We start from the raw sequence: 25,617 nt of genomic DNA, 5'->3' as shown, positions 1-25,617 counted from the left end.
CATCGGCACTTTTAAATAGTTGAAATAAGGCACAAAAAAACGAGCAGCTTTCTCCTGGCTGTTTTTATTTGCAGTTCTTTACATTTTAGAAAAAGAATCCAAGGATTTTGCCTCCTGTGTGTTTCCGTCTGGCCTCTTCGTGGTCCATGATGCCAGCTGAGGTGGTCAGCACAATGTATCTGTAGACAACAAGGCAGGAGTTCAGAAACACTCCAAGTAACATAGTGAGCTGCATTGCTCAATTTATTTCACCATGAAAACAAGGTGATAAATTTATATACATTTAACATATGACTTAACATGAATCATCAATCTAGGTCAAAAAATGAACAGTGGAGCCAGTTTAATGTGGTATATATTAACACATTGTTTCTACACATTTCTCATTGACAAAAACTTCTGATTTTTCCACATCTCTATTTCAGCTTCGTCTCAAAACACTGAACTCCTGAAGTAAAGAGCAGTGTCTTCTGCATTTCTCAGACTGAGAAACCATTTAGGAACTTTGGTACTTGGATAAATTTCTCTTTTAAAAATATAAATGAATTATATATTTTTAACTAGACCCAGTTTATGAAGCAAGTTCAACCTAAATTCAAAGTTATTCACAAACATAGTGAATTTGATTTCTGAATCCGTAAGCCAAGAACCAAAGTATAGATGAGTGAAATAAAACCTTCACACAGAAGATCCTTTAAGAATACATAGGAATAAAAGTCATTCCATAAAAAACCCTCAGTAAAAAGAAAACTGTGACATGTTCATGTACTAAAGATTAGTTAACTTTTAAGCAACCCTTCAACACCTTAGACACACTAATCTTTCGTTGTACTCAGCATGATTTTTGATAAAAATTTCTACAAATTTATAAAATAGTAATATTTTCCCAAGCAAATAATGAAGTTATATTAAATTGATTCATTCCTCGGTAAACACACGAGGTCTGATTGAAAAACACCAAATTCAGAAAACAACTACAAGAAGAGAAGTCAAACTCCAGATCCCAAATAGAAAGACTGTGCCAGGCTTTAGGGCAGACAGCAACGCCTACAAAATCCAAGTAGTTTAAACCACTGAACAGCAAGAGTTTGTCTATACAAGTCTAAAATGGAGTGATGTAAAGCAGAGAACAGCATCACAATATTGGTGAAGAAAATATAAATCCCTGTTAAAATTTGTGAGGATACTTTATTTTAATTGCCATGAATTCAAACTCTACATATTGATAAATAATACATGGATGGACTCCAACCACCCTTACTGCCAACACCTCATGTATACTTTTAGCAGCTGAGGGACTAATACTGGCAGAGAGAAGCAGAGGCATTGTGTTATCGTAAAGAAGGAGAAAAGTTCAGATAAATGTTTGTTAATAACCAAATACACCACAATTTCTAAACATTACTTATTTTTCCCTAAACTTTGTGAAGTAATGCAGTAAAGATTGTATAGTTCATAGCATCAAATCTAGACAGATGAAAAAGTGCACATCTCATGGAAAACTCCATTTAAAGTTTCATGCCACTTAAAACGTGTACAAATTTTGCTTTTTAACATTTCAAAATACTAAAGTCAAAGATAATTTTTACTAATTAAAACAATTGCTTGCAGTAGGAAAGGATTGCGATTTCTTGCGACTCAACCATTATGTGCTTTTGTACTCTTTGCTCAATCAGAGCCACTGGAGAAAAACTCACATTATTCAGAACCAAGTACATTTAGAGGTCAAATTACACCTCTAAACCATGATTCAAACTTCCTGCTGGTCTTCTTCATCTGAAGCTGGTTGAGATTTTCTGGTCTTGAACTGAAGCTGAGACTAAAGTTTAACAGAAACCACCTGATGTTTCACAGATAATCCAGGAAAGTGACGCTGATATGTAAAATTAAATCAGCGTGTTGCATCGCGCAAGTAATAACTTACATAAACAGCATCTACTATAAAGTGATTAATGCTCTACATGCAAGTAGAATAGATTTCTTCTGTTAATCACATGATCAAATTACCAAGGTTTTATTAAACTAGCCTGCTAACAGGATTGTAAAAGGATGAAAAGATAAACAGCATCAACCTGGTTCTGATGTTACAGCTGACTTTAGCTGGATGGATTCTGATTTGAATAATTGATAAACAGAAGATGAAAAGCGAGTGTTGGACATATGCAATCTAAAACAGTGCATCTATCGCTTTAGAGAGATCCAATGGCAGATGAAGATATGTTTTAATGACGCCCTAAAGATTTTAGTCGGTCCATGTTTTCCAACAAGTCAAAATGTGAGAAAGCACAAGCTTAACTGTCAATTCTCTACTTTAAGACAATATTTGATTCATCTGAAGACTCACTGAGGAGTGAAAATAGTCCAAATCACACAATATGACGTTTTACTGTATTTTCCGCACTATAAGGCGCACCTAAAACCCTTCAATTTTCTCAAAAGACAACAGTGCGCCTTATAATCCGGTGCGCCTTATATATGGACCAATATTGAGCCACAACAGGTCTCACAACTACGGTAAGCAGCCGCCGACTTCATTTCCCTCCGTAGAAGCACGTGGTGTATGCTGGGATATACGACGGTGCGAAGCGTCCTGTTTCATTTCCATTTGTGTAAAGACCCCAAAATGGCTCCTATTAAGAGACACGCTTACGACGCAAAGTTTTAAACTCAAGGCGATCAGTCACGCAGTAGAACACGGGAATAGAGCAGCAGCGAGAAAATTTAACATGAACGAATCAATGGTGCGGAAGTGGAGGAAGCAACAGCTGTTCATTCATTTTGGGAATGAACAGAGTTTTCAGAATGCTGGTTTGTAATCTATTAATAAAGTTTGACTGACCTATCTGACTATTTTGTCGACATTCCCTGTAGCGCAGTTCCATCTAATGGATGCATAACGTAACCCCAGCCTCTACTGTAGCGTCTATTCTATTCGCCTTATATATGAAAAAAGTTTTAAAGTAGGCCATTCATTGAAGGTGCGCCTTATAATGTGGTGCTCCTTATAGTGCGGAAAATACGGTAAATGGAAAAATAATGGATTTAATGTCAACTGTTTCAAACTTGGACTTTTCTCTTTGTAATTTGTTGATAATGAAATTGCTCGGTTGACAATTAAGAAGCCCCACAATTAAGATGGAAACCCAAATGCAGCTTAAAAGACTAAAAACATTTGTTGATTCTTTTCCAGCAAAATAAGTAAACAATTGCTGACGGATTCAAAGAGACGAAACGTTATTAAGCCACCAAGGACTATTTATCAGGCTGAAAATGTGGCATCATTAAAATTTGTACATCTGTAATGGGTTCCTTTTAGATCCACTTTTAGCAAATAAATTTGAGAACATTATCAAGAAATAAAGCAAATGACCTAGGATGACTTGTATGTCCAGGTTTTAGATATCCAAATTAGTTTTTATTGTACAAATGCATTAAACCATGACATTTATATTGCAGATTTTGTTTAGTTTGCTAGCTGAGGAAAAAGAAAGGACTTGGCAGAGTTAAGTTCAGTTCAGTGAGGCAATAAAATGGTAAAACTGATAATTAGACTCAAAACCACTCAAGATTAGAAAAACCACAATAGCAATTGTTTAGAGTAATGAAAATATCTGTTTCTCCGAGTTCACATTTTACTGAATTCCTCAATCCGCTTATGTGTCATTACGATATTTTAGACCTCCGTTAGATTTAAATTATCTGTGAGCATTTACTGTGTTTAGACTCCAACTGGCTTAATATATCAACATGTAATGCACAAGTGTATTGTTTATCTTTTTCAAATAATTTCTGCTAATGTTTATACATGTATGCTTTGAACAATGTGAGCCCTTAAAGACCAAAAAACTAAAACTCCAACTGCTTGTTTGTGCACACCACCGTGGCTATATGATATAAGCATCACATTCCATCAGAGTTGAGCCCTGCTTTGATTTCTAACAAATTCAATGGGACATAACCAATAAAAACTGGGACAGTAAAAGTCAAGTCAGCCGTTGGGAAAAAAAAAAAAAAAAAAAAAGACAAACTCAAAGACAAAACACAGCAGGGTGTGCCCATCTTGACAAACTTTTAGAAGTGACTAAATCTCGTTCATCAAATCAAAAAGTCTGATTTTAGAGGCACGCTTTTCCCTTCAGGTCCAGTGAAAGTCTGAAGAGGATAAAGTGATTCTCACCCAAACTGTCTTGAAGGCAGCAGGTTGTTCTGCCACTTCTCCAGATCCTTGAGCTGAAGATCAAAACGTGGACTAATCACACCACACTGAAAGAAAAATACATCACTGAATTACACGCCACAATAAACAGAAACCGCAAGGAAGCACAGGATTTAACTTCATTGTCTTATTTTAACACAGACTACAGCAGTGCATTGATTCAAAAACGTGACAATCTATTACAGAAATTTCCTTAAATTTTTTTTAACAATTTCATTCTGCAGGGTAGGACTACACTTACCTTGTTCAGCCTGCCTGTGAGATTCACAACGATTTTCCCGGCTCTGTGGTCGTCAATGATCTCAAACTCACCAATGTAACCTGAAGGTTTCAGTGGGAAATGATCAGCTGTAACGCTCCGCTCCACATATGGAGGCTTCACCATTCAAACTTCTCTGTCATACACACGCACGTAACTGTTTGTCACTCACCGTGCTTCATCATGACGGTTAGAAAGCGCACAATAACCTTGGAGCAGGGCCGAATGAGGACCTGGCGTTTCCCACGCTTCTCAGCATTGTTGATGCTTTTCAGAGCATCTGCGAGAACGTTCATGCGCACCATGATGCCTGCAGACACAAGAAACAGACTTATTAAAGTTGTGGGAAGCCCTATCTCAAAAGTCCTCAGAAATGTTCTTATATTTACATTTAAAAAAAATTCTCATGGGACATCAATCATTTAACTCACCAATGCAATAGACAAAATACAAACTATTTTCTTTTATCAGAATGACCTGTACATCTGAAGAGAACAAGCTTAGCAGCAGTAGCTCATAATGTAGCATCAGTGAAAAACTTCTAAGATTTACCAGCTACTTAGACATATTATCCTGATATAAGTCGGTCAAAAGACTCACAATAATTATGTATTTTAAGCAAGCAAGGTCCGTGTAAACCGCAGCTTCCCAGCAAAGCATGGTCCACTTTGAGTACTCAGCGATGCTAGCTACCGTAGCTTCCTCCACTAACGGGTAAAAACATTCCCGACACGCAACGTTGATAAATCTGCCAACAGCATATGAAGTGTGTGATAAACAAATATTTATGGCGACAACTAAAGTTTTTACTGTTCTAAACAAGGAGCCCCATCGCTAGTAAGGACATTAATGGCTATCCGGGCGGCTTGAACACACCGAGTCCCAGGGCCGAACAGAGGAGGAATTATAACAGGACAAATATCCACCAATAGCTTTATTAACTTGATCGATAATCTTCTCGGATCATTTTTATGTGCTTAGACTTTGAAAAGGGAAGGTTCAGTGAATATCTATCGCACAGATGGCTAAGATTCTTTAAAGATTGTAACTGAGTGCATAAAAAGACATCTTACCGGTTCTGCAATATGGCGGAAAGAGGAAGTAGAAAGAAACGGCGGTGCATTATGGGAAAATAATCCAAGACTTTTTTTTTTCTAAAGACGCGACGACCCAAAGATACCACGAAATTACTAAATTTTCTTGAGTTACAAGTCAGACACTGAGAGTATTGCGCATTTTAATTAATATCTGAAATATGATCAACTGCATTTGTTAATTTCAGGTAGATATTTTTCCAAGACACCGCCCTCTAGAGGATAAGAGGACTAAGGAGAATATTGCCTATCCAACGGAAGCGAAACGAAACGAAAATAGTAATACTACCAAAACATTTTAAATAAGATTGTGTGGTAAAAACAAACTAAAAACATGATACGTGTTTATATATATATATATATATATATATATATATATATATGTGTGTGTGTGTGTGTGTGTATATATATATGTGTGTGTGTGCGGGCGTGCGCTTGTGTGTGTGTGTAAGCTTACATTTATTTCATTTGAAATCTTCCATTATGTGGCCCTTAGATTACTTCAGCCCATTCTTACCCTTGAACACAATAAATTAAGTAAAAGTTGGATTTCTTTTCTGTTCAGTTATTACATCATGCATTTTCCTTTTCCTGATGCTATAATTAAGTTATGAAGATGCTAAACAAAACAGAGCATATAGCCTATTTAATAGCGAAGATTCAAATTTTATTTTTTATTTCAACATGTACATCAGTTGACTTTACTAAAGCAGTGACATGGAAATAAACCATCTGTCCATAAATGAAATGAAAAAAGAGAAATATCATAGAATATGTTTGACAGCAATTATTGACAGGAAGGTAGTAGATAGTAATTTGCATGACAGCAAAATGAATCATAACAACTGAGCGGTGAATCACCACAGCGTCAACATGTTAAAAATTGTGCTTAGTTCACAGATTAGAATAAACTGAATGATTAAATATAGAAGAGCAGTGACTTCAAAGAAAACACATCATTAACTCATAACACTTTTATTTTGGCATGCATAGAACACATAAACATAAAAGTATATTTAAATAAGTTAGTATCACATCAGTTGCTAAAAATAATCAACCAAAGCCAATCAAAAATCAGCAGACTCCTTGTGCACAAAATTTTGTGGTGTTTTCTATTTGTGTGTGTGTGTATGTGTGAACAGTTTGCTGGATTACATTATTAGATTTATTTGTATTTTTGATCTGATGAAAGTGTATATAATCTGTGCCTCAGACATTGATGTGAACTTTGGTGTGTTAAAACTCTACTAACAGGCTCGTACTATGATGCTGGATGTTAGAGGGCTTAGGATGAAAGTGTGTTTTAGGTTATATCCAGACATCTGGAAAAGGTCAAACCACTGTGACCTGGATAGCTGAAATACTTTGATGCTAAGCTCTTCCCTCTTGTGACCAGTAGAGGGCCCAGTAAACAACACAAACCCAGATGCTGCAACATACCAACCAGCCGAGTCAAAGATGTGGAGCATTATGGAATGCTAAACAGGACAGCATATCGTAACCAGATTTGTAAAAGCATTTCTACGGTTACATTAAATTTCAAACACTTTTCTGTTTCATTAAATTTGTCTTCCTCTCTGTTTTTTCCACTTAGCCACCGTTATTGGCCATGCTGACCAGAGAATCTCCTTCTCCCTCAGGATCCAGGCCAAGCCTCTGTGGGTCAAGGCCCATGGCAACCAGCATCTGGAGCAAAGTAAGCTCCTGCTGGGTGGCCTGGTCCACCAAAGCTGGACAGGTGGGGTTACACTGAGGCCACTGGCAGGTGTCCACCAGGTGGAAAGGGCAGCCTTTAGAAGGGGTTCTGTTGTTGCGAATTGCCTCCAGACTTCTGTCCCAGCAGTGGAGAGCCCGTGGCAAAGATGTGCCTTTAACCTGGAAACTCATCCAATTGCTGCAGGATAGGATGTAGAAGTTATGAATTATTAACAAAGAAACAGGCAAAATTTGAGAGAAACGTGGGAAATTCAATTGAAACAAGTGAAACTGCTGTCATGGTCTGGTTACAGGCTTTTTATCTAGCTTTGATTGATCCACTTTGCATTGCTCTAACCACAACGTTCCAAACATTTTATTGAAATTTTGTTGAGCGACACGACTTGTTCATGTTCAGTTGTGCAATAAAATAATTGTTATACAGTATCCCAAAGGTGCAAAAGTTTTTGGAAAATATTTAATGACCCTTTAACATGGGAAGACGGCAATCAACAACAGAGAGACTATATGAGTTTAAATGAGAACAGAGCTAAATTAATAGCACAATTGAATTTAAATGTCCATTCTTACCTTTTGGTGATGACTGTGTGTGAGAGGCAAGATGGAGCAAATACAGCCCTGTACCAAAAGAAATTGCAACTAATATTCAGTAATTATTTACTTTAGCACCAACTGGTCTAAAGTTTTATATGTTGCCAAACCTACGTCACATCTGTCAGGGAGTTTTTGATTTCTAAGCCCAGATTCTGGATGTACTGCCACTGTTCCTCAGACAGACTCTGACCGCCCATGTAGATGTTTTCCACTCTCAGCTGCTCCTCATCAAACAGCCACTGCACGATGAAGAGTGGAGCTGTAGAAAGAATAAGTACTTTAAAGACAATACAACCAATACATCGTAACTGCAGAGGAAGCGTGAATTTTTGGTATTCCTATATTTTCTTTTGGAAAAGGAGGAGTGTTTTAATTCTTGCTTAAAATGATGTGTTTAAAATGAAGGTTACACAATATCTCAAGACATGTCTGCAGTTTATTCAGGCTTGGAGACAGAGAGGGAGAGAGAGAGATTTAGCAGATAATAGGAAGACTGAACAGGGCACAGTAAAGTTGCTATTATTTTATAATTTTCAATCAATCAAGTTTAAATCGAGTTTATTCGAATAGCAGATTTCAGCAACAACGCAGTGCTTTACATTATTAAAAAAATAAAAAGTCATAAAAACATCATACTGTCACATACAATTTTGAGCTTTGAATCTCTGTCACATGAAACATGATGAATTTGGAAGACCTTACTTTAACCTGGAGTTAAGACAGGAACCTAGGAAATACTCACAGTTCATAGTTACTAGTGCTAACCAGGCAAACAGCCGGTTACCAGCTGTTTAACAATAAGCTAGTGAGAGGTGGCACTTTGATGCTAGAATTTCAATTAATTAATTACAGAAGTTTTAACGTGTTAAATGTTTTATAGGAAGTAATTGCTTCTTTTTTTAAATATATACAGAAGTCAAGAGGCAGAACTGGTCTGTTTCTAGCATGCCTCCAAATCTGACACACAAAGCTATATCTACAATCGCAAAACGATGGATGATAAAACCAATTCTCTTGGCCCATTAGGGGGTTAATTTTTGCTTCAAAAGTAGCAAATCTGATAGGATTTCTGTCTTTTCTCAAAGAAATTATGACCCACCCATACATTTATATTTATGACACAATGACTTTAAAGCACTGTATTCTTGTGGTGACTCAGAATTATATAGTTGTGTGTCATCAGTAAATTGCGAAGGATGTTTTAGTAGTTTTTCATCTCAGCATTGTCAAGCACATCAACACTGAATTAAAGTGACCCTAGGGTGGAGCTTTGGGGAATCCCACATGTGATCTTTGTTTACTCAGATTTATAATTGCCAAATGACACAAAGTCCAGGTATGTCAATGAGATCTGAACCAGTTTACCACAGTGCCGGACAATCACACTTTTCCAGTTTATCAATCAGTATGTCATGTTTGGCTGAGATCCAACAACAGAGCTTATGATGCAATGCTGTTAAGATATATGCCATTTGAACCTTTTGTCAATGTGGTCTCAGTGCTGTGGTTTGAATAACAATCTACCTGGAGATATTCCTTGCCTACCAAAAATGGCTAACTTTGTTGATCAACATGTCTTCACACCAACAATTAAGTGAAGGCATAACAGTCCAATTCCCTTCTGAGCATGAGTGTCCATCCACAATTTATTTCTGAACAGTTTCTGTCAGGTTTGTGGCATGCTGTACCAACATTATGAGAAACACAGCACTTACAGGTCAAAGTGGAGTATAGTCTATGACCAAAGAAGCACTGCCATTCCTCCCCTCTCTTGTAGAGCTGCTGACACCTTTCTGGAACAACCCCATTCCACATCCTGTGGAAACAAGACATTCTTTGAAATAACATAAATAACAATTTCAAGAGAAATAAGGAGGATTTCTGTGTTAATTTTAGGGATTGCATCTGTCTTTATAGTCTATTGAGTGTCAGAAGTGTTCCAGGATCTACCTGAGTCCTATCTTGATAGCATCTTCAGGTGTGCAGGAAACAGTCGCTGGGCAGTTGGGGGACCGCTGTTGCTTACTCTCCAGAAACCATCCAGAATCCACCAGGCCGCGCACCTGAGCCTCGGTACCTAGCTGCTCCAGTTGGCTGGCAACCCTCTCAATGTTGAGCAAAACACCTGTCGCGCCAGCACTGCAAAGGGACCCAGGGAAATTACTTCATAACCTGGCCTTGAGATTCATAATCACTTTCAGCAGCTTCCCATTTAGATGGTGGGTCTCATTTTAGGATGTGGAGGCGATGTCCCTGCAACCATCCCGCTAACCAGAAAGGAATGTTCACCATTACAAGGCAAGGCCCTTTAATAAACATTGTGTCACTGATCACAGATGACTATAAACATCTTTATTACTGACAAGAGGATGCACCCAAAATAGGACTTCTCGTGTTTAGAGTTTGGAATGGAGGACATCCAGGCGACTTGGTTCCAAAAGCTGCAGGCATCATGAGAACACATGCGATAAAACAGACTCACCTGGTGCCAGCCAGCATGACAACCTTGGCCTGCTTGATTCCTTTGGGAATGAGGTCTTTGATGACCTCCCGGATGATAAGGGATCCCATGAAAGAATACTCAGCTGCAAGGAAATGTCAGTATTAATGACAAGGGGCAAACATGGAAAATAACAAAAGTAGTTTGTCCTTTAAAAAAAGGTACATTTATCAAGAGACTCACTTGCATTTGTGTTTCTGTCTTTCACTTTATCTTTTCCTTGTCTTGTTCTTGGAGCAGGGGTTGGAGCAGGTCCTGTGCCACTCCATACGTCGCTGGAACAGTACGGGATGAATCTGCCCAATGTGACACATTTACATTTGTTACTTTACAAATGAAGGATTTAATTTCACACCATAAGGAATATTGACAGTCTTAAATGTTTGACTTTGTACATAAAAAAAAAGAGTTTCAATTCAGAATAAAATCAAAAGTAAGCACAAGAGTTATGTCAAAACAACCGGATGAAATCGGATGCATTTAATTTTATAAATTTTTATTTGCACATAAGGCCATGTTTAAAGAACACGTTGGTACCTTGTCCCATGACAAGAAAGTAACTATAAAGCAGATTTTAACTGAGTTGGTTTTGAGTTTGGTCCAGTAAACATTGACATCAACTACTCTAAGGTGCTAAAAATCTCTTAGTATATCAAAGTTTTTAAAGATAGTAGCAGAATTCATAACATTAAAACCTTCAAAGGGGAAAGTAATTAATTCTCTTTCATGTACAGCAGTGAGTCAAATGAACAAATAAACGTTTTTCTCTTTAAATCTGTTTTTATTGGATCTATTCAGTTGAAATTTAGATTACAAGCTAGCAACTGGAAATAAATATTAAACACAAGAAATAAAAAGTAGCAGTAAGACATAGAAATCTAGAAAGCCTGATGACATGTCTTTAAGTAGTTATTACTAAAAAAAAGGCTTTCTACTAAATATTAAACTAATTTAAGGAAGCATAATCAAGGCTATTTTCCTTGTGCCATTCCACTTCCTTAACCAAATTTATGGACTAATTTTGTATGCGGATAAGTTGGTGTACATATCATATCTTTTTATTTGTTTAGAAATATACTCAATATTTATTTTACCCACTGCACATAAAAACTATAATGTATTTTTTTTGTCAGTGGGGGTGCAAAGAAAACTATTATCAAACTCCCCCACATTTTACAGAGTAACAATGTTTCTTTAAACAACTAGAATTATAGTCACTGACTACAAACTAAGTTGCCTGAATTACTGCTTGTAGTTTTTTCTCCTATCAGCCATACTTCACTAAAATTTGGCAATTTGCAAGCGCAATTTAGGGAAAATAAATCACAGTCCAAGGTTTCACATATGCAAAATGAGATATTGGTCCAGGTACTTACACAAGATTTGCATTATGCCAGTGGGGGTTTTCCTCTGCTTGGGACGATAATATTCCAGTCCCTGTAAAAATATCCAATCGCTAAATAAACCTCTGGCCTGACAAAAACAACAAAACATGTGTAGGACCCATGCCAAAGTATGGATAGATGACCAACCTCTTTTAGTTTGGGGCCACCCCGATGAGCTCATTAGGCGGGGGATATTTTGGTACCTGGAATCACAGGTCTCTTTGCTGTAGCAGCACCAGCCACCTAAAAATAAAACAGACTAATATTAGAGACTCCAATGTGAGACATCCTGCTTAGCCCATCAGGCCTCCGAGGAACATGAAAACACCTTCAATCAGGTCAAATTTATTTTGTTATAAATATTTTTCCACTCATGTGAAACTATAGCATCACTCTAAAGTTGGCAAGCACGCTCAGTAATTTCTTCTGATTAGACATCCCCACAAGTAAAAGACCATGGTGTGGAAATATATTGCTCATAAACAAGACTTTCCAGTCAGTTTACACAGTTTCCATTGTTTTCCTCCACCTTTGGTCAATCAAAAAAGTAGAAACAACCAAAAAAGGAGAAAAGCAGACGATGACATAACAAGATGACATCCCCGTCAAAATTCCAAAGGGGGCATCATGCCAAAAGCATCTGACCTCAGGGGACCAATTTAACCAGTTTGTAAATACTCACCTTCCAGAAATAACAGCCATCTGCGGCTTCCTCTGAACTCTTTTAGGTAGAACCTGCACAAACACCGAAAGGTACAAGATAAAGACAAAGCAGTAATGAATGGACCTGTGCAGTAAACCTGTTAGAAATCCAAATCATCTCACCCAGCTGCTGATCCATCATTGCATGTCACCTGGGAGCTCCTTAGGAACTGCAGCCTCATCTCGTCCGTCTGTTGTCCAGTTGTACGACTTCCTGCAGTGCTGTCCTGTCTCGAGTCAGCTGATCTCCCAGCGCTTCTGCTGCTCCCTTGAGAAGCATCGGCTGACGGGGTGGACTGGCCAGTGTCACCTGCTTGGGCCCCACCACCACCTCTCTTGGCGGATTTCCCACTCACTTTAGCATTACGGCTGCTCTGAGCAAAGATTCCCCCGAGCAGAAGGAAGAAGGTCACATGGCCAAGTATCTTCATGTCTGACAACATCAAGAAAAGAGGCATGCAAAGCAAAAAGATTAACCCAACACTTGTACATGCACATGGAAATCTTGTTCCATCTCTTCACTGTCAAAGGTGTAAATTAATTTACCTTTCAGAGTTTACCAGCCTAGAAGGTTGCTGCAGAGGTTCCTTGTGATGGCCGGTGCTGCTGCTGCTGCAGAGGAAGAAGTCAGAAGTTCAGCGATCTCTAACCAGGACTGAGATGAAAATGCCGGTCATGAGAAGTGATGGAGTCCTAGCCAAGTATTGATGAGTCCTGCAAATCAGTGATGAGCTTTATAGAGGCACCACCTGAACCACATCACCTCCCACTTTCTCCTGAAGCCTGAGATAAACCGCTGATGACACAGCCCAAGGGGGGAGGTACTGGACAGTCAGCGGCCAGGAGAATAGATAACAAACATTTCTCTTCAACATATTTCAAGCCTTTGCACACGCCCACCACCGAGCACTTTACCAGCTGACCATTACTTAGAAATGAGTCCTCGTTGCCATCTTCCTCCTCTTTCTAAATCTCTAGTGGGTCAAAATAAATGCATGCCCTCTTTGCACAGCATTTGACCTGGAGGTCACAGGAGCACACACCTCAAACTGTTATACCATAAAGTTTTTTCTCCGAAAATGAAATCTGTTTCTTTGACATCACATATTATGACACATATTATATGATATTAAACATAAACATATTGTTTCTCTAGTTTGCAACAGTGTGCAAAAAACCCCCAAAAAACAACAACTTATGGTGGCAAAAATCTAAATGAACTTATCAAACAGCAAAACTATCATTTCACTGCCAAAAAGAATAGAATAGATCAATGCAACTACAGATGCACTGAAATGTCAGCTGATTATAAGCTTGACTAACATCGACTTATCACCCAAAGGTGGAAACTTTAAAATTTGAATTTGTTCAAACCAGTGAACGTACCATAGCTGACAGATTTAGCTATGGTAAATCTGACAGTGTTCATTTTCACTGAATGAAAAACACTTAAACATAACTACTGCTTGTGCCAGTGGGGTAATTAGAAGAGAACATAGCATATTTGGCAGACATTTAAAAACTCTTAGGGTTAAAGGAAAGATCAATGAAAAATACATTCAGGGAGCAAGCTTTTAGAAATGCTAATGGTGATGATTGCTCATTTGAGTTAACAAACACATTTTAAAAATATGTGTTTTTGTCTTTGTTGCAAAATAATAATAAAACCATATTTTAAAGCAACTGCTCCTATGACACTATCCCATTATGTTAACGCTACTCCTGAAAGAATAATAATAGATGATGACTGCTAATTACAGGAACTATTAAAGAAAATATTTAAAATACTATTCATAGACTCTCTAATATTATTGTACTAAATGCAAAATTGGAATCGCCTGTTCTGCTTTGAATTTAAGTCAATGAAAATCCAAGAATATTAGTAAAGAAAAAGAAATGATTTAAGTAGCATTTTCAAATTGAAAGGTCATGAAACAGACGAGTTAACGTTAATTATTTTGTGTGTCTTTTGCTTTGAATAATAAACTGGAATAACAAACTGAACCTAATGTGCAATGATTAAAACTCTGAATCTGTATGAATGAATTATTGCAGGATTGATTATATATTTATGTATATTAATTTATTTTTCTTTGGGTTTTTTTGTAAAGTGCCTTAAAACAGCAATCTGTTTTTAACTGGTGCTATATAAACCAAATCCAAATTGCATCTCAAGCTCCATTAGGGGAATATTCAACACTAGTTGTGTGTTTTTACACACAACTCACATATAACTCAAACTATTTGACAGATTACAGCTAAAAGAAAGATATCTCTTCACCACAGAAAACATTTGCGAATGTCCAAAACCTCTGATTGGAAAGCGTAAATTGAACCTAAAAGAGTCAAATTTAATAATTTCTAACCTACAAAGTAAAAGATTTTGTGCAGTACAGATGATCTTTCTTTACCTGCAGCTTCTTGCCTGTCCAGGTCTGTGTCTGCGGATTCCCGGGATGGCTGGTTAGTTTTGTTGGGTTCTGGTGATGAAAGTGACAGAGTATTTGAAAGTGATCTGCAACCGTACCCTCTTTCAGAAGGCCTTAGGGTGACGTACCAACGATGGCTGAAGGATCACAAGCCGCAGGGCTCTAAAATTCTCATCAATGAAATGCACACCATCCCAAAGTGTCAATCACGGAAAATAATGATCGCTCGGAAGGCCAAAGGCTACAGGGCGGTGCTACAGGCGCTGCATGGGACCTTGAAAAAAGTCCGGAGACTGCGGTGTGCGCATGTGTCTACATATGTGAAGATGAATAAACCACAGAATCCAAGATAGAATTGATCCAATCGATGAAAGCACAAATGAGTCTGCATTTGATTTTTGGTATCGGAAAGGATGGGGGCTCTGCAATCACATAAAAGATAATAAACAAAGGCAGATTTTTGTCTTACATTTGAGCAGATTAAAACGCTGTCCCATTTTTAAGCAACTTGTGGTATTTCATCTACTTTCAACTATAGCCAGAGAGAAACAAAGCTGCTACAAAAAAATGATAGTGAGAGTCTATACACCCACGCACAGTGCAAATGTAGCCAAGGCCTATAGCAAATTTGATCTACTGAGCTGAACAATCCTTCATTCCTTCAGTTGTCCTGAAGCCTGCACACCACCATCTGTCTTCCCAGAAATCAACGCAACAATCTGTTTAGCAGATACCTGAAACAGCTGAAAAATGAAAGCACTTGCTGTAAATCTATCATCGTTTCACCAGAATGTTGATAGAGAGAGGAGGCATTAGTAGGCTTTTTGTTTTTCTTCAAAATTGGAAAGGACAGAATGATATCATTTTTTTCGAACCAGGATTCTGATCAATAGATTAAAGTGAACTTATGTTCTCCAACGATCCATCTTGTCAAACACTCTCCCACTTAGGTTGAACAATAGAATATACCAATAAAATACACAACAAAACAGAACTGATACACTTTGGAAGTGAGTTCCATACTACTGATAAACTTTTTAAAATAAATTACCAGGGGCTCATAAGACATGCTGAACTTCACCCAGATGGGGCAGCAGTGTGACCCCCTTCACAACATTGGAGGCATTCTTTCTCCCCTTGTGTTGTTATTTTTCACAGCCAGCCTCCAAGGTCAGGACACCTAAAGCCCGGGTGGTCCGGGTACTTTGTCTGTTCAGCATGTGTGTCATCGCCGGCCTCAGGAGCCTAGGGCTCGGCCATGAGCTGGAATATTTCTCGGCTGATAACTTCAAAGAACAACGAGCCAGGGACTGCAGTCATGTGCTGGATTCTTATGACCGCACTGCAGCAGAGTAAGGTCATGACCCAACAAGCTGTAGGTTCAAAATCCAAGAGTGCTTCAATCAAAAGATTTATCTTTTAGCACACCAAGAACACCACGTTAAAACATTGAAACTTCACCCCCCGGCATTAAAACCGCTGAAACAACGATACCTCACCTTGCTGCTCGTTGCCTCATTCGTGACTTTAACAATCAGAGAATCTCCCTGAATCGGCATTATCACCAGCAGCGGAGTGTGCAACGTAGCAAACAGGATTGTGATTAATGGGAGTTAAGGGTGGCATCTTTACAAGCCACACGAAAAGAAGCCACAGGCGAGAGAAATGGGACCTGGGTTGAATAACACCGCCAGAGCTCAACACTGAATCAACGAGCATGACAGACAGCCTTAGCAGCATCGGCGTGAGGTGCTGGGCCGCAGCAGGAGGCGAGCAGGTGGTGCAGACGAAACCATCCATGAAACCAGGTGTTTAGGGGCCTTCTGCAAACGGCCAATGCATCACAGTGATGAATGGAGGAGGGGTCGACAGCAGGGATATGAGGTGTTGGATTCAGTGATGCCTAGAGGGGGGGGGGGTGGATGGCGATAAGAGTTTTAGGGTTCACCTCGTTCTGCTGATCCCCTCACCGCTAACCATGCATTTTGTCCATCTTAATAGCATGCCACACACACCTCCAGCCAGGGAAAATATGTTCAGCATGGAGTTTAGGTGTCACACCTGTAATCCTGCATACTTGTGAGATAACCATAACCAGCTTGAACAACATACAGTTGAAGCCAGAAGTTCACATACACTGAACAAAAAGAAACATACTCCCTTTCTTTCCTCAGTGTTTGAAGTTAAATCAGGCCACATTCATCTTGTTTTAGGTCAGTTAGAATTACCAAAATGAATAATGATAGAAAGAATATGTCAGAGATTTATTTATTAATGACTTAAATGTCAGAAGCTTTCATACGTATTCTGATTGTATGGTTGCATTGCTTTTGCAATAGACTATAAATTTGGTCGAGTGTTTTGTGTTTCCTACAAGCACATTTTTCACTTTGAGATGGCCACCTTATTGTCCATAAGTCACTTTGTAACCACTGTCTGTATGCTGTGATAACAACAACTTATGGTTTTCTTGCCACAATTCCTTAGAAGTCAGATTTGGAGAACGCAAAACTCCATAAGTTTGAGCTCTACCAGAGTTACCACGGGGTCACACTGCTGCCCCTCTGATTAATACGGCCCTGGTCTCAGTAGTTAGTTTAGATAAAGAGCCTTGGTAGGTTTGTAGTTGAAACTGATGAACTGAGCAGTGAACAGTGAAATGTTTAAATCGTGGAATATAGTTGTATAAACTAACCCTGCTTTATCCCAGACAGCCTGATCCCTGACCCATCTTTGTCCTCATGATGGTCTTTGTTTATTAATATTATATGACATTTTGATTAAATTCAGTATATTGGATTTTTCAGGAAAATCAACAAAGGAGGGTAAATGCAAATGGACAAAAACATTTTTCTGATTTTAATTTGCTACAAATGTGTAAATGTTAAACAAACTGAAAACAATTCAAGTGATTAAAAAACATAGTAATGCAGGTTTGAATCTTTGTAAAAACAAACGGCCCTGTAATCTTGACCAGGCTGGAGAGGCGTTCGTTCTCAACCTTCAGTTATGCCCTCTTGTGCTAGTGAGCGTGTTTTTCAATGTCTTTCGGTCTCATGTCATGGCATTATCTTGGCCTCGGAGTTATGCTGAACAAACCAACAGGCCTGTCATTGCACTGATAGATATTATTGAAGAGGGTCACGCAACACTTAAGTCTGGCACTCATCATGAGCGCTACCATCTGATTGACAACCTGAAACAAAAAAACTCAGCAACAACTGGGTCTTACATGATACTGGGAGAATCACTCAAACTTAATTTAGTCATTTTGGTAGACAAGATGAAGAATAATTCATAAACGTTTTTGTTTTTGATTTTTTTTTTTTCTTGCACTAAACTGGGCCCCAAAGCGGTCAATTGGTTGGTGCAAAATTAATTGCATCTTGTTTTGTAAACAGATTTTCTGTAATATTGTTAAATCTATTCATACTTGGGATTCATCGAAGCTGTACATAAGTATTTGGGTTTTATTTAACACATACATATATACACACCACACATATACTTGTTATATAATTTGTGAAAGGTGTATCTTTTTGCCTACATTTCAATCTAAGTCCACTATTTTCCTTTGTGCATAGCCTGTTACAAAAACTAATGTAACTTTTATGCTTGTTGTTGGACAGCAGTTGCCAGACATATGTAAGCTATAATTACATTGTTTGTTCTTTTCGTTATATGACGTAGGTGTAGAAAACATTGTGCATAAATGTGTCCCACTAGCATTCAGACAACAAATACGTTGTACACTGATCAACCTTCCTAGAAGACTGACCTTGGTTTGTGTTGTTTTTGTCTTTCTTCAAAGCAGTTGGTAGATGTCACTGCATGACAGACCGTAAATCAGAGATTCCAGCTGAAATGATGTCAGCCCTTTACATCATGTGTTGTCACCTCACACTATGAAGACATGTGGACATGTGGTCGCTCTCATAACTACATTCACTCCTCAGACTCACAAGAGATTTTTCCAAGGGTTAACTAGTCACATAAACAGATGAAGAGTGTACGTCTTACAGCATAAACAAATCAGTAAGTTACGAATCAGTCCTCTAAGCTGATTGCGCCTCTCTAGTGACATGGAGGTGATAAGGTGATAAGGAAGAGCAATATTAATTTAATTATAGAATATGGCTATATTAATTATTCTCCATTCTATTTAAAAACAAGTGTAGGATTTTTTTAGTGTGCCTTGTGTTATGTCACAATCACAAACAGCAAGAAGTGTAAAATTTTGTTTATTTTATTATTTACGATTCCCATTGTTTCATCGTCTTCCCCTTATTTAACACTACAAAAAAAAAAATAATATTTAGCATTTAATTGTTGCTGGAAATTGTCAAATTTCAGAATACTCTTAGTTGCTTTAACTATTCAAATAGTTATTTAAAAGGAGAAATTGAGCAGTTTTTTACTTTATGTTACAGTTCTCTAGGTTAGTTATATATCATACATTTAATATGGTAAAACTACATGCGCATCAACTGAAACCCCAAGTGTAAACTGTAAACGGACTGCACTTAATGAAGGAAGCTGGAAGGAAATATACAGTATTCCAGTTGTCATTGCCACCCCCATTTCATATCAATTCAATTATAAAACACCAAAGAAATCATGATGAAAATTGTCATTTTACCATGAAATGTTTTGCTAGGACATTAAAGCTCACCTTTAGCCGCTAAATTCCCGTCTGACTTTTTAGATGCTACCCATTACTCACTATGAACTTCTGCAAAGCCGAAAGACTGACAGACTGCAGGTATAAAAGCCAAAAAGTATTACAGCCTGTATCCGAAAGCTTTAATGACGTATGGAGATTTGTATTGTCCGTGCTATTCAAAATTTACAACAGCAATTATTCACGGATAGCGAGACAGTCACAGTTTGGTAAAAGTTTTATTGCTCCCTACATACTTGTTGTTGCCAGTTTCTGAGTCAGTAATTCAGCAGATTCCTCTGGAAGCGATTCTGAGAAACCGTGCACATGAACTCCTGACATTTACAGGAGCAGGAATGATTTCTCTGATTGTCTTAAAATGTGCCTATGCAGGCATTACCAGACACTTGGACTATGTGGTGGACATTGTTCATTTATTTGTGGCATTAAAAGATTTTGGTTAATAATATCAGCACTTTAACGGAGCCATCACTCTGGTCTTTATGCAGTGGTGACTTCGTCACCCAGAATGCAGCTAGGAATGGAGCTGTACATGTGTTGCTTTATTTAAACAGTTACACCTCGCTGTAAACCTGTCAGCGCTATTAATCTGGGGCAGAGATGATGCGAAACGATCCACCTTTGAATTTCACGGCTCCCCATTGTCTTGTGTCGCTCATGTACGGCGACTGACCTCAGCTGATCATGTAACTGCAAAAACATTCATACGTCTTAAACTTTTGCACATCGTCACCTTACAATCACATACTTTAAATCTATTTTTTGGGGGGAATTTGTGTGATAGACCAAAAGAAAGTAGTCCTTGACTGAGAAGTGGAAGGAAAGAGAAAGTTTTTTGCAAAAGAAATCCAAAAAGGTTGGTATGCATTTGTATTCGGTCCCATCTCCCAATGCTGGTTAATCCATCAAAATGCTATGCATTACGTAGTAAAAAGATAGCAAGTGAGTGCACCATTTCCATGGTTAAACACGGTGGAGGAAGCATCATGATGCTTCTCTTCAGCAGGGCAGAGATGACGGGAAGATGGCTTATCAAATCTGATAAGCCTTGAGCAAAACCTTTAAGAGGATTTGGGGATGGAGTGGAAGTTCACTTTCCAGGATAATGATCCTAAACCTACAGATAGGTTCAAACTCAAAATCAAAGGTTTGGTCAAACGCAAAACCTTTGATTAGTTATAAATTGTTTCTATAATTTTCTTCCATTTATAAAAAATAATTTGTGAAATTTCAGATTAATTTCATGAATTGAAAATTATGCCAGTTCAATAAAAAGTTAATTTAAGTGTGTCAACATAACTTACTAAAAAGTTTTAAAACGGCAACTTGATTACTTTAAAAAAAATTATGACTACAAGCGTAGCAGCAATATTAATACACAGTATAAATAATGCCAAAAATGGAGGTCTTGACCCAATAAGGGACTCATCATGTTGTAAGGTATAGTCACAGTTGAGGGAATGCTCTACCTAGTTGAATTTGCTTATTGACACATGTCAACAAGGTTGTATCGTGATGAACACAACCTGAGCAAATTGAGGAAAGTGGATGATTACTTTCTGTAAGCAAGATCTGGTTGAGAGCTGACGGCATTTCATCTTTTTCTGTAAAGTGACAAAGTGTGAGAAAGTTTAAGGCTATGGATATTTTACATATCGCTCAATGTATTTTTTTCATTAGCTGAGGTATGTCAGACTTTGAAGTAAAGAGCTTTTTTTTTTTAACAAATTGCTCTGGCCATTCTCTGCATTTACACAGTGCTTTGTGCTCAGTGGCCTAATATACCCTGAAAAGCTGTGTGCGGGTGCTTAGCGGTTTGAGATGAATGACAAGTTGATTCGTGAACTACTACATGTGAAAGATGAGCATATGTTGAAGAGTATAGCACAAGCATCAACATCTCGTGTGCATTTAAGTTTTTCACATTTTTGACCAAGACAAACAGAAAATGGTATAACAAGTTAAAAATACTGAGGACAAATATTTTATGGACTTATTTATTAAAGAGAGTTGGCCAACTTTGCCACCAACAATATGAATATTTTTTTTAGCTTTCCTGATAATGCAAAACTAAAACGAAACATTTGAGAAAATAATATTGACGCATTTAAGCAGCCGTACATACAAATTGAAGCATAATCAATGCATCGCTATGATGCAGTCACAACTGAGCTATTTATGTCTTTTTTTTTTAAAAGTATGTATACCAAATGTCACATCTGATAAAGGTACAACAATGTGTTGCGTCACAAGGTCCTTCATTCATTGATGACGACGTCAAACAAACATTTCCAAAAGAGAGAACGAAAAAAAAGGAATTCTGTTGTGTTTAAGCTCAAATTCAGACACGTTGAGAAACGTATATCGCAGCTTTGCAGCCCAGTTGGATTGCGTTTTTTAGCAGCCAGTATCCAGGTAGCTGAAAAAAAAAATCACAAGAAACACATTTTACTTTTTTAATACTACACAGCTTGTACTTCTATTAGACATGTTTATTTAAACATGAGTTTAAATGGATTGAAGACTCAATTATCTAAGATATTTTTTATTGAGAAAACGTTCAGTAGGTGACCTGTTATTTCATATGGATAACAGAAATGCACTTACTGATTCGGCATCGTGCTCCAAACCTGTATCATGATGGTCCATTTCATCGTCTCTAAATTCCTTTATCACCTATTGGAAGGAACCACAAATTAACACCTTTTACATCACTTCTTGGTACATACTGCTAACAATAAATTTTATTATTTGTTGATAAAAAATGTGTCTCAAACATGTTTTATTGATGATCTTAAACAAACCAGCCTTGGAGAATAATGTTATTCGATCAGGCAGGAAATACAAGAGTTTGTGGTATTATTAACAGGAATGAGTTCAGGTTAATTAATCCAGTCAACTATAGATATTGCTTAAAGTAAAATACATAACATGAGGCACGGAAAATGGCGCTTCTGAACAACTTCAAACATTTGCAGTCTTTATTCTTAATCTCGATTTAGATAAAACAAGTAAGAATAAAATATTGCCAATAAGTGTCATCATTGAGTTTGGCTTCAGTCAGTTTGTTGGGGGCTTGCTCGAATACTTTTTGCTTAAAGTTAAACACAAAGTACAAACATCTGAAGTGTGGCCCTCACTTGTAACAGTTCAGTGTATCTCTCTGGGTCACTCTCCATCAGCGCTCTAATCTGGCTGTTGTAGTGCTCAGAGATGCTCTCCTCCACCGCCACCGTGCACGCCATGGCCCCCTCTTTACCCAGCAGAGCAGTGGATGCCCCTGGAGGATGTGCAAAACAAGAGCGACAAATACAAATAAAACAGTAATCTTGTCTGTTTACCAGCTATGTCAAGAGAGTTTTGTGTTTTTAAGTTTCTATTGTCCTTTTTTTCCTACATTATACAGACACTGTATATTTATATGCTGCCCCAACCTAAAACAAACCCAGACAGGTTCCAGAGTGGCAGAAGAGCCGTGGGTCGAACTCTGTTCTCAGCAAGGATTTCGTTGAATTTTGATAGGTGCTTCTTTTCTTGATCCCACATTTGCTTCAAAAACAAACAAAAAGAGTTAAAATACTACTCATACCATTCAGCTTGATCTGACAACATAATTTAACTGAAAATGAGTAAAAATTTTGATTCCTTTTTTAAAAAATCTACTAAAGTATTTAAGTACATATCAAATAAAAAAAAAATGTTACTGACAAATGAAAAATTATAAACCCGAGTCTTTTTTTTTTGTCTTACTGTGAACATTTTCTCACTGTTATTAATGGTTTAAATGCAATATTCTCAAAAATCGGACAACATATTGACAGAGAAATAAAAACAGTTGCTAGGGATATAAACCGATGACGCTGTCGCTCTTTGAGCATTAAACTTTTTTAAAAGAATTATTACTTGGGGGCATAACCTTTCATAGGTTTCAATATAAATTGAGAAACATACATGGCCACAGAATGGAACCTTTTAAAACTCTCCAACTATCAATTTTTGACAAGCATGTATGACCTCTGCACTATTTAAAATATATTTTAATGTTCTTTATCATGAGACCTTTTGTAGTGAACCTGCTTTTAGACATAACGGGGTTTTGACACCCCACTAATAGCCAAACCCCCGTTATGAGTCAGAACCCAGGCTCTTCTACGGCATGTTCACCTGGATGAGTGGTCCAGTTCTCGACCGGCCCAACACTGCCATCTGCCCGGCATAGATGCGATTAGCACCGTATTCACCCGCGTGATCCACGCGCAGCATCCGGTGCATCATCTCCTTTTCCTCGCCGTCGCGCGGCGCAGGAACAACACCGTAGGCACAAGCGCTGTTCTGGAGGCAGCCTACGTAAACATTATAACGTAAGCATGAGTAACTTGAGGAAATCCTTCAAAGATGGTGTCCATCTCTAACTGCAGGGGGAAAAAAGTGGTAGATTTAATACTGAATAAAAATATTTCAGTAATATCAAACAGATACATTTTGTTTTTAAGCACGTTCACAATGTGACTTCAAAGAAAATGTCATGATGCCAAGCTTACGGTTACGTCATGGCTATCTTAGGTAAGTGTTTTTAGCATTTTAGCTTCTCGCTGATGACCCAGCAGCTCACCTGTGCATTTTAAACTCTGTCGGATCATCGCTGATCTGGCAGACTGAGGCCAGTCGCAGAAAGCCGTGTGCGCTGCTCTGTGCATCATAGTTAGCCAAGGATTTAACTGCTACCGTAGAAAAACACATGCAAGAGGACATTGAGCGTCAGCTAAGAAACCAAACGCACACTTATGACGTAGGCGCGCTTTACGACAGCGCCCCATTATGGCAGGCTGTGGTACCATTTAATTAAAGAAACGTTGGTTAACAACTCGTACTAGATTAAATTACCTTTTAAAACGGGATTTACTGAAGTGTCTTCCTCAGACAGGGATTAAAATACTCTCAGACATTTCTGGAGTAAAGTAAGCTATTTTTTCAAGTACAGTCCAAACGAAGACTCAAATTATATATGGCCATGATGCAAGTCTAAATACAGATTAAGGCCTATTCGCCTCACGGTGTGTGATGAAACATGTTTTTATTATTATTATTATTATTATTATTATTAGTAGTAGTAGTAGTAGTATTATTATTAGTAGTAGTAGTAGTATTCATAATTGACAATAAATTGACAAGTTATTGTACAATTTATTAGACAATAAGTTGTGAAATAAATTGACAACTTCATTCACATTTTCAACATCTGAAAAGGTGAAGGAAGTAAAGAAGGAAGGACTACTGTGAGGAGTGACGGCTCATAGATGACCCAGTAACCTTTCAGCAGGACAATAGTTGTAAGTATACAGCCAAGATATCAAAATAGTGTCTCCAGGAGTTCCTTAAATGTCTGTGAGTGGTCAACCAGGGTCCCAAACCTCTGATTGATCAGACTGAATCTGATTAAACATCTCTACCAAGATCTGAACATGACTGTGCACTGATGTTTCCCATTCAACTTGATGGAGTTTTAGTGACTTTCGAAAGAGACAGGCACCCCAAGCTTGTTGCATCATATGTAAGAAGACATGCGAATTTAATTGCCGTCTATGGCATTGAGTTAAGGCTGTGAATACTTATGCATGTATGATTTCTTTGTTGTTGTTTTTTTCACACATACCTCCAAAACAAAATGACATTATAGAGTGTTTTGTGTATTGAGAGGAAAAATAGAATTTATTTTTGAAACAAGGTTATAAATGCAAAATGTGAACGAACTGACGCCAGCTTCATTTCTGTTTTCTGTATCCACTGTGCTTCCTGAAAACACCCACACAGGATCATGAGCTGCTGAGGTGAACAGGTTCAACACCTTGGATAATTTACTTGTCTGTCACAACACAAACAAATCCACGCTCTCTCCAGCTAATTCAGTGCTCTCAGTTTACTTGGCCTACATATATTTGGCCTGTGGGCCATAAATAAACATTTAAAGGTGAAAATTACATTTTGGTTGCTCTCTCTTTGTTTTTCTGTGCTAAACAAATTTCGACTGTTTTCTTTGTTTA

The 25,617-nt window shown here is 37.9% G+C and overlaps 3 protein-coding genes and 1 long non-coding RNA gene across 5 annotated transcripts; 1 reads left to right on the top strand and 3 right to left on the bottom strand.

Annotated features, from left to right (window-relative positions):
• Positions 1 to 45: 45 nt before the first annotated feature.
• rps15a (ribosomal protein S15a) lies at positions 46 to 5,680 on the bottom strand. The gene is made up of 5 exons (XM_028018687.1): positions 5,549 to 5,680; positions 4,648 to 4,785; positions 4,458 to 4,537; positions 4,178 to 4,263; positions 46 to 179 (listed from the first exon to the last, which is right to left on the bottom strand). Exons 2-5 carry the CDS (start codon positions 4,778 to 4,780, stop codon positions 86 to 88), a joined length of 393 nt encoding a protein of 130 aa, XP_027874488.1. The 5' UTR covers positions 4,781 to 4,785; positions 5,549 to 5,680; the 3' UTR covers positions 46 to 85.
• Positions 5,681 to 6,218: 538 nt separating this feature from the next.
• Positions 6,219 to 13,279, bottom strand: notum2 (notum pectinacetylesterase 2). Its single transcript, XM_028018685.1, has 12 exons — positions 13,013 to 13,279; positions 12,590 to 12,899; positions 12,447 to 12,499; positions 11,912 to 12,007; positions 11,756 to 11,816; positions 10,563 to 10,675; positions 10,362 to 10,464; positions 9,830 to 10,018; positions 9,595 to 9,695; positions 7,991 to 8,138; positions 7,856 to 7,903; positions 6,219 to 7,463 (listed from the first exon to the last, which is right to left on the bottom strand). Exons 2-12 carry the CDS (start codon positions 12,895 to 12,897, stop codon positions 7,160 to 7,162), a joined length of 1,524 nt encoding a protein of 507 aa, XP_027874486.1. The 5' UTR covers positions 12,898 to 12,899; positions 13,013 to 13,279; the 3' UTR covers positions 6,219 to 7,159.
• An 8,278-nt stretch (positions 13,280 to 21,557) lies between these two features.
• On the bottom strand, positions 21,558 to 24,367 carry coq7 (coenzyme Q7 homolog, ubiquinone (yeast)). The gene is made up of 6 exons (XM_028019304.1): positions 24,189 to 24,367; positions 23,741 to 23,919; positions 23,011 to 23,125; positions 22,717 to 22,856; positions 22,184 to 22,252; positions 21,558 to 21,995 (listed from the first exon to the last, which is right to left on the bottom strand). The coding sequence occupies exons 1-6, from the start codon at positions 24,274 to 24,276 to the stop codon at positions 21,918 to 21,920; spliced, it is 669 nt and encodes a 222-aa protein (XP_027875105.1). The 5' UTR covers positions 24,277 to 24,367; the 3' UTR covers positions 21,558 to 21,917.
• Positions 23,838 to 25,554, top strand: LOC114145645 (uncharacterized). 2 transcript variants are annotated; one of them, XR_003595743.1, is made up of 4 exons: positions 23,874 to 23,937; positions 24,070 to 24,139; positions 24,824 to 24,906; positions 25,388 to 25,554. It is a non-coding gene; the product is annotated as an uncharacterized LOC114145645 (long non-coding RNA). The 2 variants fall into 2 exon arrangements; XR_003595744.1 differs by lacking the exon at positions 24,070 to 24,139 and having other exon boundaries at positions 23,838 to 23,937.
• The last annotated feature ends 63 nt before the right edge of the window (positions 25,555 to 25,617 follow it).

Source organism: Xiphophorus couchianus, chromosome 5, assembly GCF_001444195.1.
Source record: "Xiphophorus couchianus chromosome 5, X_couchianus-1.0, whole genome shotgun sequence".
Lineage (NCBI taxonomy): Eukaryota > Metazoa > Chordata > Actinopteri > Cyprinodontiformes > Poeciliidae > Xiphophorus > Xiphophorus couchianus.
Note: the sequence above shows the minus strand (reverse complement) of the source record. Positions and strands in the feature narration are given on the sequence as shown.